Raw genomic sequence first — 14060 nt, 5'->3', positions numbered from 1 at the left:
AGGGCGCAACTGTAACATTTTTTACATTTTCACAGACAACTTGAAATCCACTAGTTATTTTTTTAATATTAGAAACATACATATGTGCAGTAATAAGTAATATAATCTATATTTTTTTTCACTAATAAGCACAAGTCTACTGTATTACATGTAATGCAAGACATCAAAGTATTACAATTGCCCTCTTGGTGGAGGCAATAAATGTATTTTTTAAATTTGAATTAAGTAAAATATGTTATTTTTCAAATATGAAAGTGTAAAAATCTCGTGTGCCAGTGAAAAACACCTATATTAGCATGGGTTAGTCATGCTAATTTCTAACCAATAACCCGAAGATAACATTGATGTGAGCTTTAATTTGCAGACTCTATGACTTAAGACAACTTTCATACCTCATAATCATTTTTTTTTCTTCCAAAAAATGTCTGCCAAGGTGAAAATATCCTTCTTCTTTTCCACAGGAAGAGACAGAATCCTACTGAGCATGTGCAGAGTAATGGTCATCATCACTCTAGCTTGTTTCTGTTTGGGGGAACTGAGTAAGCTGCAATGCCCCATGTTACTACTGGCCCCAGTCTCCCCCACTATCAACCATTATAGTAGCTATACTGGAGTCTTTCAATAATAAAACGTTATGTGCTCACCTTCACACAGGTAAAACATGGTCTGTCCTGTCTAAGGTAAGTTTCCACTTAACAGTATTAGAGCCCATCACAGGTAAGTGTCCATTCATCAGTTTTAGTTTCCACGCTACAAACTGCATGCTGCCACATTTCATGGTCAAAAAACTGTTGGCTCACCCCATCACACACCTGCTGCTCATCATCTGCACCTTACCTGTAGTACCTGCGTTTCCCTGCTCTAGTGCGCCACCCCGTGTACAAACAACTAAACTGCATCTATTTTACATGAAGTCAAACATGAATCAAAACAAACACAAAGAATATTATTGTGGCTCCAACACTGGTTTTGCAGGTAATACATAAAGAATTTAACATACTTTACTGTTTTGTACTGACTGGAATTGATGCAGTATTGAAGTCAAGCAAATTACTGATTAATTGATTGGTTGATCAATAGGAAATTAGTTGCTTAAGTCATTTACCAAGCAAATAAGATGGCTCCAGCTTTGTAAATGTGAAGACTGTAAATTTGAAACTCATATTATGGGGCGTTGTGCTGTTTTTGAGTGAACCTTCTGAAAGAGAACCTTGGGTGAGTTAGTAGTGGTGTCTTACTCAAGATCAGACTGCTGCCAATGGGTGTTATGATGCTCAAACTCGACACTCTAGAAGCTGCAACCTCAAAGTTTAGATACAGGAATGAAAAAAAAAGACAAAACAGGAGCCTCTGGTTAATCCTTTATACATTCTCAACATATACTTCTGTAGAAAACAATGTATTTACATATTTACAGGCATGTTTTTTTTTACAGTACATACAGCATTTACATATAAATATAGAGTGATTTTCAGCATTAAAGTCAGTGCTGTACAAACTGTATTTGCAGAACGACAACATTGTCGCAGCTGAGCACAAATAAAATTCAGGTAACATTTCATCATGTTCAGTCTGACATTTCTTGTTAATAAGTGAGATGTTTTCTACCCCCCAAAGACATGCAAGAAAAAGTACATTTCCAAGTGTTACAAGTAGCTGGGAGGCATAAAATCAAAATAACACTTTTTGGACAGAAGACAGACGTGCGTGTGTCCTGCACACTAAATGAGTGAGATGTTGACTGTCAAAAGACTGAAGACATTGCTGCTCTTTCATTCATGACTTTAACACTTGAGGTTCAGTGTAACGGCGTCTGTTTTGGGGTGACAGTGATTTTGTCCTTATCTGGTCAGGTTCGAATCGTATTGGGGCACATGATGGAAGAAAAGGGACAATGGGTCTCTCCCAATACCCACACTGTATCACTGAAGAAAGCTGTCAGCTCACCAAGCACCACTGTGCTAGCTAACATTACAGCTATTGCAATTATTGCGCCTTTCGTCCATGTGTGGTGATACGGTGCTCACAACAAGGTGTGTGGATTATCTTGAATAACCAGGTCATGATTTCTTGACAGAGACATTGCTGTTGAGTTTTGCAAAATGTATCTTTTTGGCACTTTGAGCACAACAAGCCGAGTGCCATCTAGCTCCACTATATTCCAGAGAAGGCAGACATCTCTACAGCTTATATCTCGAACATTCGGCAACTCACACCAAAACAATCTTGACTGATAAATAGCACTACAGGTAACAGGCAAAATATGTATTTTTCATTTTGGGGTGAACTGTCCCTTTAAGTCCCTCCTTTTGGCAGTTGAAAATATATCACACAAGCCGGGCATTGGGACAGACCCAAAGAAAACGCAGGTGACAGAGACAGATTCCCAGGATCCCCACATGACGCTGGATTGAATATTTCTCATTTGGTGTAACAGCGCCCCTCTGTGGACAAAATATGCCACACTGACCCTTGGATTGTGCTTCACAGTGAATCTCTATAGTTTGCATAAAGCAGCAGGAATGTTTCAAAAACAGAGCAGGCATCCAATAAATCCAGATTTCTGTTCGATTAGAGAGTTTGCTGTGTTTTTAAAATGAGTTTATCTGTGTCATAACTAAAATATTCCCTTAATAACTAAGGTGTATTTACAGTGACCTATGCTTTCTGTGCACAGAAGAGGATAGGCATGGCTTGCTTTGTTAAGATAAGAGTCTAGTTTGTCTTAAAATAAGTTAAATAATGTTCCATTAACTGGTGATTGCTGATATTTTTTCTCCTCATAATACCTGGTGTCCTCACAGTCAGAGTTACTGTCCTTATTGTCTCACATGAAGCCTTATGGGGCATTTTGCTGCAACACTGGTTGAATAACGATCTGTCTTCCACTGAACAATGAGAGGTACGATCTCTTCTTATATCGTAACAGTTTTTCAATCCATCTGAGTGAGTTTATCTCCACATGCGTCGACGGGGATGGATTTCACCTGCAGAGACGCCCTGACTCTCCACTCTTCTTGAGTTTCAGTTGTATTCTGTGAGTTGCCCGTTTGTCAGATGCTCACTGTCTTTGTGTAGGGCTTCTGCAGGCAGAGCGAGCCGTGGTGAGGAAGAGGATGGCTGTAGTAGTGTTCAATCACAGCTGACAGAGACGGGAAGGTGATTTCATTGTCCAGGAACACGGTGTCGTTCTGCCAAAACAGACATAGCGAACAGGAGACTGTAAATTTTACATTGTCATTAAACCTAATCTCTACACATAAACATGTACAAGTATATGTGTATATATATATATATATATAGTCAAAATACGACAGAGAGACACAAGACTCTTACCTCTTGAAATAGTCTGTAGTTTCTGGCTTTGCCGATACTGACATCCCACACCACCAGCACCTGGGCAACACCAAAATAATTTCATTTTTATTTCATTTTATTTCCTTTTTGAGTCGTAAATACATAGAGACACTAGTTTCTGTGGTGGAGGACACCAGAGCAGCTTTTGTGTTTTACCTTCGATGTCTTGGTTCCTGAGTTTCTGATGCCGTACAGTCCGTCCTGAGGAGGGCTGGCGCTCTCTTTGAACAGTCTGCAAGTACAAACAACACAGGTTACGCTTTATCAACAGGTAAGCTTAACATTGTGTCTCTTATTTCACTGTTTTTATTGGTATGCAAAAAATAAAAAAGATTAAACAAGAATACATGTATGACTACGAAAAAAATCATTTCATAAAAGACAATGCAAACAAAATAATTGCCTGAAAGAACCACTAGAGGGCAGACATGCTCTGTAAAGCAGCACAGCTGTGGCCTGAAGAAAATATATTTAAGTTTACAGCTCTGTCTTACTTTTCTACGAAGCTGGTTTCAGTTGTATCAATGAACACTGAGTCTGGCAGCTGCACCTGCAGATAGAAACACCTGGTTAGACACAATCTGTTTATGAGAGCAGGGATTTACAAACTTTTCCATGACAAAGTCCCCTCAATAGCAATAGCAGTGTCATGCAAGCATAGAGTGTTAAATACATAAAGCATTCCTGGAATTTAAGCCCATGTTGCGTGGATAGATGTTTTAGCGTACTGATTACTTAAAATTGTCATCTTAAGTTTTGAAATCAAGCCATGCTTTGGACTGTTTCTTTCTCTCCACCATGACTCCTTCTTGTTGCAACTTTACAGCAACAAGCGTGGATGCAGGAGTTTGATGTCATTGTTTGGCATTGTGCAACTTTCAGAAAAACATGCGCGCATTGATAAAAAGACTTGACAGGCTCAGGCGTATGATTCTCCTGGATCAGAAAATTTGGGGCCAGTTCTCGACTGGAAGCAGATCTAGATTCTCAGTGTTTCAGCGGCCTACAGTAAAGGTCAATTTCAGTTGTCACGTCACTGTCGGTCTCTCTTACGTTCTCATAGTCGTCATCGGACTCGTCTCCTCCGCTGTGTTTGGCCGGGTCTCGTTTCCTCCTGAAGTCTGCCGGCGTCTCTTCTCCCAGTGAACGGAAGCTCTGGCCGTCTGGAGATGCTCTTCTGGGGGGAAAGCCATGTTAGTGAGGTAGCTTCAACCAGATACATTTGTTAGAGCCAGTTCTAGCAAGTCCTAGTTTCCTATTATTTTTTGAGTCACCTTCATGCGCCACCTGACGTGGTAGCTTGGGAACCTTTAATTAAAGGCAGGTGTGCTGAAGCGAGTGTGGAACGTGGAAGACGCCACAGGGTTACAGTGTTTGGCCGTCCTTTTTTTGGTTAATCTAATTGTTTGATGAAGTCATTTAATACCCCATTGATTTGAACTTTGTTTTTGTGAAGGCCTATTTTTTTGAGGAATGTTTGTTTGGGGAGTTTTTTTGAACGCGATAGTCAAACAATCAGTTCATAGCATCATCTTGTAACTCTCCACACATCCTGCAAATCACTCAACTCTAAAACCAACCGAAGCACCCTGGATCATCGAACAGTGAGTGAAGCTAAACCAAAGACAGTGTGTTCATCATATCTCCCGTTATGGCGCCTGTGGGCGGCTATTTTTGAAAAATTTTTTTTGTGTTATTTCAGAAGACAGTTTAATGGATGTTTTGTGTGTTTGAACTTACTGAAGTGGGGTTCCTGGCTGCTTGGACTTGGCTGTAAGCAGCGGGGGTTTGACTGTTGGTGGAGGAGGTTTGGGTATCGCTGGCTTATTGTGTAGTCCAGCTTTAAGTACAGGAGAGAGCGAAGCGTGGCCAGGCAGCGGTGAGTGACTGGAGGACTTCTGGTTGGGGGACAGGGAGTCTGATGTCATAGGTCTGAGGTTGGACCCTCCAGTAATGGAATGGGGAGGTAGGCTCGGCTTGCTGCGATTGTTACTCATCACCACCTGGTGGTTGTTGCCCAACGATTTGCTCACTCCAACATTAAGGGCAGAGTGGGAGGGACCATTTAGGACCATCCTGGTCTCTAATTGGTCGCAGATAGGCAGAGTGGCGGGGGATTGGACAGACATGGCCGGCAGAGGCCTCCAGTCTCTCTTGTCGTTCCCAGGCCCCCCCATGGACGCCACCCTGCTCTGAAGAGTTCTTTTTGCGTTGGGGGGAGGAGGAGGTGGAGGACTGGGAGACACAGACATGGACTTGGGCAGGTGGGGGGCAAAGGGGAGAGGAGGAGGCGGGCCTTTGTGGGAGTCCTTCAGTATGGAGGGAGGAGGCACAGAGGGTGGGGGTTTTTTGGGGAGCGGGCTGGTTTGGATTCTGTGTAGCGGTGGGACGGGAGGAGGCGGGCCTTTGTGGAAACCCGGTGCGGAGTCTTGACGGAGCTGGAACGGCACTGGGGGAGGAGGGTAGGAGGGGGGCGGCCCGGTGGGTCGACCTGAAGAGGTAAAAACAGAGGAAGACATCAGACTGGTGTCTTGTTTGGTTAAAGCTTCTTTGTTAATGTTATTTCCCTACTTGTGACTTGCTCTATTATTTTCTGTCACATTGACGCTGAAACACATTTTGAGTTTTATACACTACACTAACGATATCAGTGTTGTTTTAGTACTCCAAATATTAACCAATATATGTTGCTTTACATAATGATTGCCACCAAGTCATGATTTTGAGCCTTGGCCTTTAAAGGTTGCAGTACAATAGCCACAAAGAAAATTAAATTTGATTTTAATTTTATTGCTTTTTTATAAGATAAATTCCCAAAATTCCTGGGGGTGTTTAAAAAACAGAAACTGAAAATTACAAGCTCCGCTATATCATCCAAAACATCTAGTGTGAGTGCCCTTAGAGTTGCAGTTCCCCTAATTGTCTCCTGCTTCCTTTAACCAAATTATTCTCCTTTATCTGCTGCTTTCACATCAGTGTCTGTTTCACTTCCAGGAACTCAGTTTATATAAGAAGTTTAGGACAAAGACAAAGCAGGGTCTCTGGATTTGACCTTTGATCTAATTACTATCGGTTCTGATTCCAGTGATGTGACAGTTGAAGTCAGATGGTGTGTGTGTGTGTGTATGTGTGTCGCAGGTGGCGTCACCTGTAGATGTCGGTGAACAATCACCGTCTGGCTTCAGGTAGTCTTCCTCATCGTCATCATCATCATCTTCTACATAATCTACACACAGAAAGAAGAGACACCACAGTTTAATAACACACAGGTATAATGTGTAAGTTACATGTATGCGTTCGTCATGCCGGTCTTACCATCATCTGCGTTATCAACAGGGTGTTTAATTTCCATGGGCCTCTCAATGGTGCCGTAGAAACTGTCTGCATCTGAATCCGAGTCACTATGGCAACAAGGAAAATGTTACAGTGAATACATAATATTGAGAAAAAGACTGGAACATCAATTCAACATTATGATTGCTGCCACCATGAATCTATTTACAAAATATGACACACAGTTTTACAGCTAGCCAACAGCGATCATGTCATTTAAAAGCTTTTGGGCTCCTCTGGTTTTATATTTGACCCATCTGATGAGACTCTCGCAGCCATTAGTGCTTGTTAGGCAATAAGTAAATGGAAAATGTCAGCATCATATACTAGCACTACAAAAAAGTTTAAGTTACACCACTTTTGTCATGTCACAAAAAACTTTGTACAAAGTTATTTTAGATAAGCCTCGGGAAGGAAACCAGACTTTGTGTTCATGGGTAAACTAATTTCCTGTGTGGCACAGATACTCTCTATAATGGAGAGCTATTAAAAAAGCTGCTAATGTCCCAGGTTCCAATAACAGTATGTGTTTTGAGGTAAAAAAAACCCCCTCCAGGCTGGAAGCTTAGTAATCCAAACAAGAGGCCATTTTAATTGCCAGCTTAAATTACAAATTAGCCTGCAGACTTCATTTGAAGTGCCATTAGTCAGCTTGGAAAAAGTTGCACTGGGCCCACAATGATTAGTTTGCAAGGTTCTCACTCAAACATTTAAGGTGACTGAGGTCACACTGATAACGGCGGTGAAGCCTTTAACACAGCCTTTAACAACATTTTTTTTTTCTCAGTTAATTCGTGCTTAATTTTGTGCTGCATATCAGCCTATTTTCATTTCCGGGAATCAAATAATGCTGCTTGTCATGTCCTATGGAAGTGGTTCCCAACTGGTCCAGCCATGAGGTCCAGACTGCGTCTTAGTCATTAGTTCAAGGTCCACACAATTTCTTACACTCAGTGTCATACTTGCGTTTGCTGTCTCTGTCAAGTAGCTGTCTATTAGTTGTTCACTCTACAACAGGAAATGGCACTTTAAAATAAAAGCCCTGTGCCAAAAATTGACTACACTTAAAAATAAGGTGTGTTTTTTACAAACTTGACACATCCATTCAGAAAGGACCCACGACCCACTTTTGGAACATGACCCACCAGTTGGGAACCACAGCCCTATGGCATGTGATATCGAACCATCCTTTCACCTCTTTATGAGATGCACCAGGTTTTAAACTAACTCCAAAATCTGCAGCGATACCTGACGCTGAGAACAAAACTGGACTTTCATTCAGGAGATCGCAGTTTGTGTCCCGTGTGAAACCACAAAGGTCATCATGGTTCTAACATAAGGTTACACAATTTTTTAACCCAGATCATTTTATTCTTCTCAACCTAACAATGTAGTTTTGTTACCTAAACCTAACCACAACCGTTTCACAACATTAACCACGTGTTAAGACATGCTTTAGCTGTGTGTCCCATCACACTAAAGGGTGCCCTGTGTGTTGCTATAAGACACAAAGGGACGTGACAAAATATCATCTGGGAATGAAAACAGGTTGCATATATACACAACTGTAATTTGTAATATATATATATATATATATAATATAGTCTGTATCAGATCATGTATCTACATTGTGTTGTGAAATATGATGTGATCTGGTGAAGTTACCTTGGAATGTGGGAGTCTTTTCTGTCGTTATAGTGATCAATCTCTCTCCGCAGGTATCGCATCCATTTCTGTACAGTAACAAAAAAGAAAACAATGTATTTTATAAAAAATTATGGCAGATGAGAGGACAATGTGTAACTTTTGCCACTGTACACTCTGTGAGCTACTAATTAGGTGTGGTTGTTCTCACCCTCCTCTCGTCCTCGCTGGCTGCCGAGAAAAACCACGTCCTGTGTTTCTTACTGAAGTGGACGATCTTGAAAGGAAACACGTTACTAGACGTTGTCTCCTCTGCTGCTCTCATCACTCTGTGGAAGAGGAAATGTGTTACAGTGAGAAATATAAAAGGGAATATACACACTTAAACTCTATTTATGGGCCTGTTTATGAGAGTAAGACCACAATTTCAAACTACAAACTACCTGTACTAGAGGCCTTCTATCCCATAGAGCTACTGTGACCAGTTACTGACATGATTACAACCATAGTCTGGTGATACACAAGTCAAAAATCTCATCACATGACCAAGTCATTGTTGAGTCATTAGTTCTTATCAATACACTCATGATATGTTAGTCATTTTGTGCTATTACAGGATACACTTTACGTATTATTTCCCTCTTTAACATCTGTTCAGGCACAGACTTAAAAATTGTAGACGCAACAAGATGCCATTCATTGTGCTGTGGCCCACCAAAACTCAAAGACATGGTTAGCAAACTGAGAGTCTGCAACCGTGCTAGAAAACAACATTAATGCTAAAGGACACTGACCTGTTGTAGCCATTAAGAGAGAATGCCCCCTGTGGTGCAGGAGAGGTACTGCTCTTAAAGTAGTACACACAGCCCTTGTGGATGATGATGTACCTCAGCGGCCCTGTAAGACAGACAACAGATATATTCCATCTATCCACCGGGGTAATGAAACTTGACAGATAACTGGAGCTCACAATATATTCTTGGACGTTCCTTTTTATTTTGTCCACCCACACTTAAATTTTTTGATCATGAGCTCACATTTCATGAGGCTGAACTGGCTGCCTCCCTTCTTGTGGAGGTATCCTGACGTGGAAACTCCTCCTGGCATGGTGAGGAGGTTCTGAGCCCCGATGGCTCGCATCGGCACCGGCCAGCACATCTCCGGAGACGACATCGTTCTATAAGAGAGGCAAAAGAGAGGAGTGGATGTTATCAGTGAAGACAGTCACCTCAGGAGTCGCACAAGATCATGGAAATGTCAGATCGAATCCCAAACGAAAACCTGTTCTTGTTCAGAAATTTGTTTTGCTGTACCTCAAAGATATCAGGAGACAAGTGACATATTTAAAGATCCAGAACAGATCAAAACCCACAACCTCTCTGTTAACAAATGGCTTTCCGAGCTGCTTTAGCTCTTATACAGAGGACTACAAAGCTCTCAGAGAGCCTGGTGCCTTCACACACCTTCGTAGCTCTCTAAATTAGTAAACACACAATGATGGACAACAGTGGGATATATATTATTCAAATAAACACTCATGATAAAGAAGTAAAAACCTTAAAATATGCCCTTCCAGCGCACCTGGGGCCAGACCAGCAGTAACAATCACCTTGTTCCTTTGGTCTACCATAAACATTTAATTAGAAAAAATGAAAGAAAAGGACACTATGTTCCAAAATGCCACCTCTGCCCACAAAGTCATTTTGATCACTGATATGAGGTGTGGTGCCTTAGTAAGTCAGACATCTAAAAATCAAAGAACTGTGTCAAAGGTTAACTGGGATCAATACACCTGTTATGTGACTGTGCTGTAACAAGGTGCAGACATGCTGTACACCTCCTTACAGGCCCCTGTGCAGCTGCATATTGTGTAATTCTGGGCTGCCCCATGAGAAAGTTAAAGGAATCCTCGCCCTGAGATCAAACTGAGAGACACATCCACAGACAGCCAACACAGACACAACCTGCTCCAGTATTTAGGGCCAAATTCTCACAATGTGACTGCTGCTACGAGCCACAGCTGCTGTGACCATGCCTGCATAATCCCCCCACTCTCTCAGGAAACAAAAGCTCATCGGCCAAAAATGGATGCCAAAAATCCAGCATGCACGACACACTCATCAGGTGTTTGCTACTGGTGTATTCACTCTATGGTTATCATGAACACTAAGTTTCGTCTGTCCGTCCTGGAAGAGGGATCCCTCCTCAGTTGCTCTTCCTGAGGTTTCTACCATTTTTCCCCTGTTAAAGGGGCTTTTCTGGGGAGTTTTTCTTTATCTGCTGGGAGGGTCCAGGGAAGGAGGGCTGTTGTATGCTGTGAAGCCCTCTGAGGCACATTGTGATTTGTGATTTTGGGATTTATAAATAAAATTGAATTGAGTGGAATTGAGTAATGTAGGAGCTTTTCTGTAAGTCAGTAAAACAGTTGTCATTATTGTTGTTAATGGAGAAAGTTAAAGGAACAATTCACTCCCTAAATGACCATTTGAATATCAGTCATTCACCACATGTTATGTTGAACTTGTGAAGAAAACTTTTTTTTTGTTGCATGCCTCCAAGATGAACGAAGAATCCAAAAACGGCGAAAGCTCTTGATAAATTTAATTCCTAGCAGACCATGTTTGACAACAGCAAAACAATATGCAAACATCCGTTTACAAACTCTCACACAACTCGTTCAGTATAATCCAAGTCCCATTTATCCAGTCGTATTCTCAATATTACCCAAACAGACAGCCCTTTTCGACGGGGATCTGAACAGGAAGTGAAACATGCTCAATGCTCTCTTCAAACCCAGACTCCATTGACAAAAACAATAATTTTACCTCGCTGAACACAGGAGCTGCTAGTGTAGTTTTGCTGTTGTTAAACACGGACCCCTATGACTTCAATTCATTCAGAACTGTCTTAGTTTTTGGATTCTTCATTCACCATGGAGGCGTGCGAGAAAAACAAAGTTTTCTTTACAAATTCAGCGTAATAGGGGTGAGTACTTCATACACAGATGATCATTTGGGGGGTAAGGTATTGCTGTAATGGAGCTAATGGCTAAGGTCTTATCTACGCAGGGAAAAAACATAATCCTGACTTTATTAAATCCTCTTAAAAGTGGTATAATCTTCATTTTTCTCACAATCTCAGAAATCCTTTTCTTCAGAGAGTCATCCTCTTACATCGTGTGACCTGCTCAGGTCTTGCCTACCTCCTGCTGAGCCTCCTGTTGATGCTCTGAACAGCAGCGCTCTCCCTCAGCAGGCTGACTGCGGAGGTTAACGTTGTGGATGCTAACGCCGGCAGCAGGTCCATGACAGAGACGTCCAACAGACAGCCGACTGGCCTCAAATTCCTTTTCTGTCTATCCTCAGTGGCTTCACTGTCTCGTCTCATCAGATCCAAACTGAGAGGGATTTGTCTGTCCGCTCCTCTGCCTCCTCTGATCACACTCTCATTTCATTTCACTCTCTGATGCTTTCCCAGTCTCTGCCGATCTCTCCCTCTCTCCCCCTTCTCTTTGGCTGTCTTTGTTGATTTCTATCACTCTCGCCCTCCCTTGCACGTAAACAGACTCAGGCTAAGATAGTGTACTTCACACAGATTTCCACATAAGCACACACACATTCAGTTCAGACAGGAAACACATCATGTCCTGAGTACTTGTTGCCTGTGTGTGTGTGTGTGTGTGTGTGTGTGTGTGTGTGTGTGTGTGTGAGACAGATCGGGAGTCAAAATAAACATCCCAAGTGAAGCTCTTCATCCTCTAATGTGTTTATGTGCAACTTCCAGTCTATCAACGGCATCTAGTGTCCTCATAAAGGGAGCGAAAGGGAGGGTGTGTGTGTGTGTGTGTGTGTGTTTGTTTGTGTGGGTGGGTGGGTGAAGCCCAGGAATGAAGAACTCCATATCGCCAAAAATCCTCTCCCTTTCACTGAGATAAAAACCTGCAGGAATGTGTCTAAATAGTTTACTGAAACAGATCCACCATCTCCACATCTGTTTTATGTGTCAAGTGATGCTGACGTGCAGTGACTAGCAGGCTGACAACTGATATGACTGTCATCGGGCCCCAGCATGTTACTCAACAGATTCTGCCTTTGGCTGGTCCCCTATTGGATGATATCAGACCTGTTGGAAGTCTACTTTGAGTTTTGCAGTTGGGGTGATATATGATAAATATTAAACATAGGGATAGCAACCTTTTCGCACTCGCAGTGGTGGAAGTAGTTGTGTAAAGGATTAAAAGAGAAAGCCTGAGTCGTTCAGATGGTCACTTTTAAAAGTTAAACATTGTCAGACACAGTCCCAGATTCCTCTGCTGGACCGATGGGTTTCAGATGCTGTTTGAAGATCTGACAAGCACTTTGTTTGAACTGCACTGAGGCGTACTACTCAGCCTGTGTGTGTCTCTGAAGGAGCTTTGTCACGTCTAAGAAAATAACCAGAGTGAGACTGAGTCATCTCAGTCTGGGCTTGGAGAAGGCCAATATTACAAATTAGAGGGGTGGCGTTTTAAGGAAGAAAAGACAGCCAGAGGGGGCGGCACAATGTGGCACCAAAGACAGATAGTTACAGGATAATCGCTACAACCATGATGCACCACTCACCCAATCTCAAGGTTGCCACACCGAACTGCCACTATGCACCAATTCACTACAAACCCTGGTGTTACACCACATGCAACCGTCCCTGGTGCACCCACTGGCTGCCACCAGGAAACCTCACAGACAGACAGGAGGACCAGTTAATTTTCTTAAATCAATGGATAATAATCGGCGCTTGACAGAAGTTCACACAACCCAGGCAGCCATAGGTGTGTGTGTCCTCCTTGCCAGCCACAAAAGTACTTTGAATTACCACAGCTGTGTATTTGAATGGGAAGGGCTGTGTTATATCAGCTTTCCCTGGATCTCAGTGTGTGTCTCAGACAAGAGGTGAAAGTCAAAGAAGCCTACACACTTTTCTAACCTAAGCTCCTCCCACTGACACATCCTACTTCCTCATGCTAATGTTTTTGTTCCACACTTTCATACAAGGACCTGTTCACGTCAGCATTTCAAACCGCAACACTTAAAAGCAAAAGCACTTCTTTTGCATGCTTGTGGTGGTCAGTACAGATCTTTGCAAGTTCACTTTGGCGGCACTTTAACTTTGGTCAACAGTTTTGGTGGTAGTGAGTTTTAAATGGAGGAAATGGAGAGTCACAGGTCCAAAGCAGAGCATGCTATCATAGCTTATTAGCTATGTTGCACCATGCACTCATGTGTAAACCTTTGTCAGCTTATTAACTGCTCCACAAAGGAGGTTTGCAAACAGTTAAGGGACCTAAGTTGACAGTACAAATACATCTACTGAATGAACTGTTAAGATTTATACTTGTGCCTACGTGAGCATTTACATGTGTGGTGGTGTGTCTGTGCCACTCTAGAGTTACTCCTTGAAACCACTAGTCAGCGTTGAGGTTTCTGTGAAGTGCTGTTAAGTTTAGTTGACGAAACACACTTTAAACATGGCTTGATAGCGACAATGTCAAACACAAGCACATAAATCGGCTTCACTATGACATGCTAATGTTTTTAGCACAAGTCTATGGCATTTTGCATTGTATAAATTAGCCTAGCGGCTAGCAGACTTTTCCTCTACTCATATGACGGCAGGGACAACAGCAACATTTGACAAAGGTAATATTCCAAAATTTGGCTCCATTACAACACACAAGGTTCACCGACAAA

At 42.2% G+C, this 14060-nt stretch overlaps 1 protein-coding gene across 5 annotated transcripts in view; it reads right to left on the bottom strand.

Annotated features, from left to right (window-relative positions):
• Nucleotides 1-1348: 1348 nt before the first annotated feature.
• sh3bp2 (SH3-domain binding protein 2) overlaps nt 1349-14060 on the bottom strand; it is a 32486-nt gene continuing 19774 nt past the window's right edge. For 3 of the 5 annotated variants that reach the window (XM_050052290.1, XM_050052288.1, XM_050052289.1), the window contains exons 2-13: nt 9372-9511; nt 9129-9231; nt 8546-8663; nt 8356-8423; nt 6673-6758; nt 6506-6583; nt 5098-5848; nt 4411-4534; nt 3852-3907; nt 3514-3589; nt 3337-3396; nt 1349-3191 (exon numbers count right to left, since the gene is read on the bottom strand). In XM_050052290.1, the coding sequence (XP_049908247.1) occupies nt 3054-3191; nt 3337-3396; nt 3514-3589; nt 3852-3907; nt 4411-4534; nt 5098-5848; nt 6506-6583; nt 6673-6758; nt 8356-8423; nt 8546-8663; nt 9129-9231; nt 9372-9507 (1794 nt within the window). In that variant the 5' untranslated portion in view covers nt 9508-9511 and the 3' untranslated portion in view covers nt 1349-3053. Of the gene's footprint in view, nt 3192-3336; nt 3397-3513; nt 3590-3851; nt 3908-4410; nt 4535-5097; nt 5849-6505; nt 6584-6672; nt 6759-8355; nt 8424-8545; nt 8664-9128; nt 9232-9371; nt 9512-11536; nt 12452-14060 lie in introns of those variants that run through there. The other 2 variants (XM_050052287.1, XM_050052286.1) reach the window with 2 other exon arrangements.

Source organism: Epinephelus moara, chromosome 9, assembly GCF_006386435.1.
Source record: "Epinephelus moara isolate mb chromosome 9, YSFRI_EMoa_1.0, whole genome shotgun sequence".
Classification (NCBI taxonomy): domain Eukaryota; kingdom Metazoa; phylum Chordata; class Actinopteri; order Perciformes; family Serranidae; genus Epinephelus; species Epinephelus moara.
This window is presented reverse-complemented; position numbering and strand designations above follow the sequence as displayed.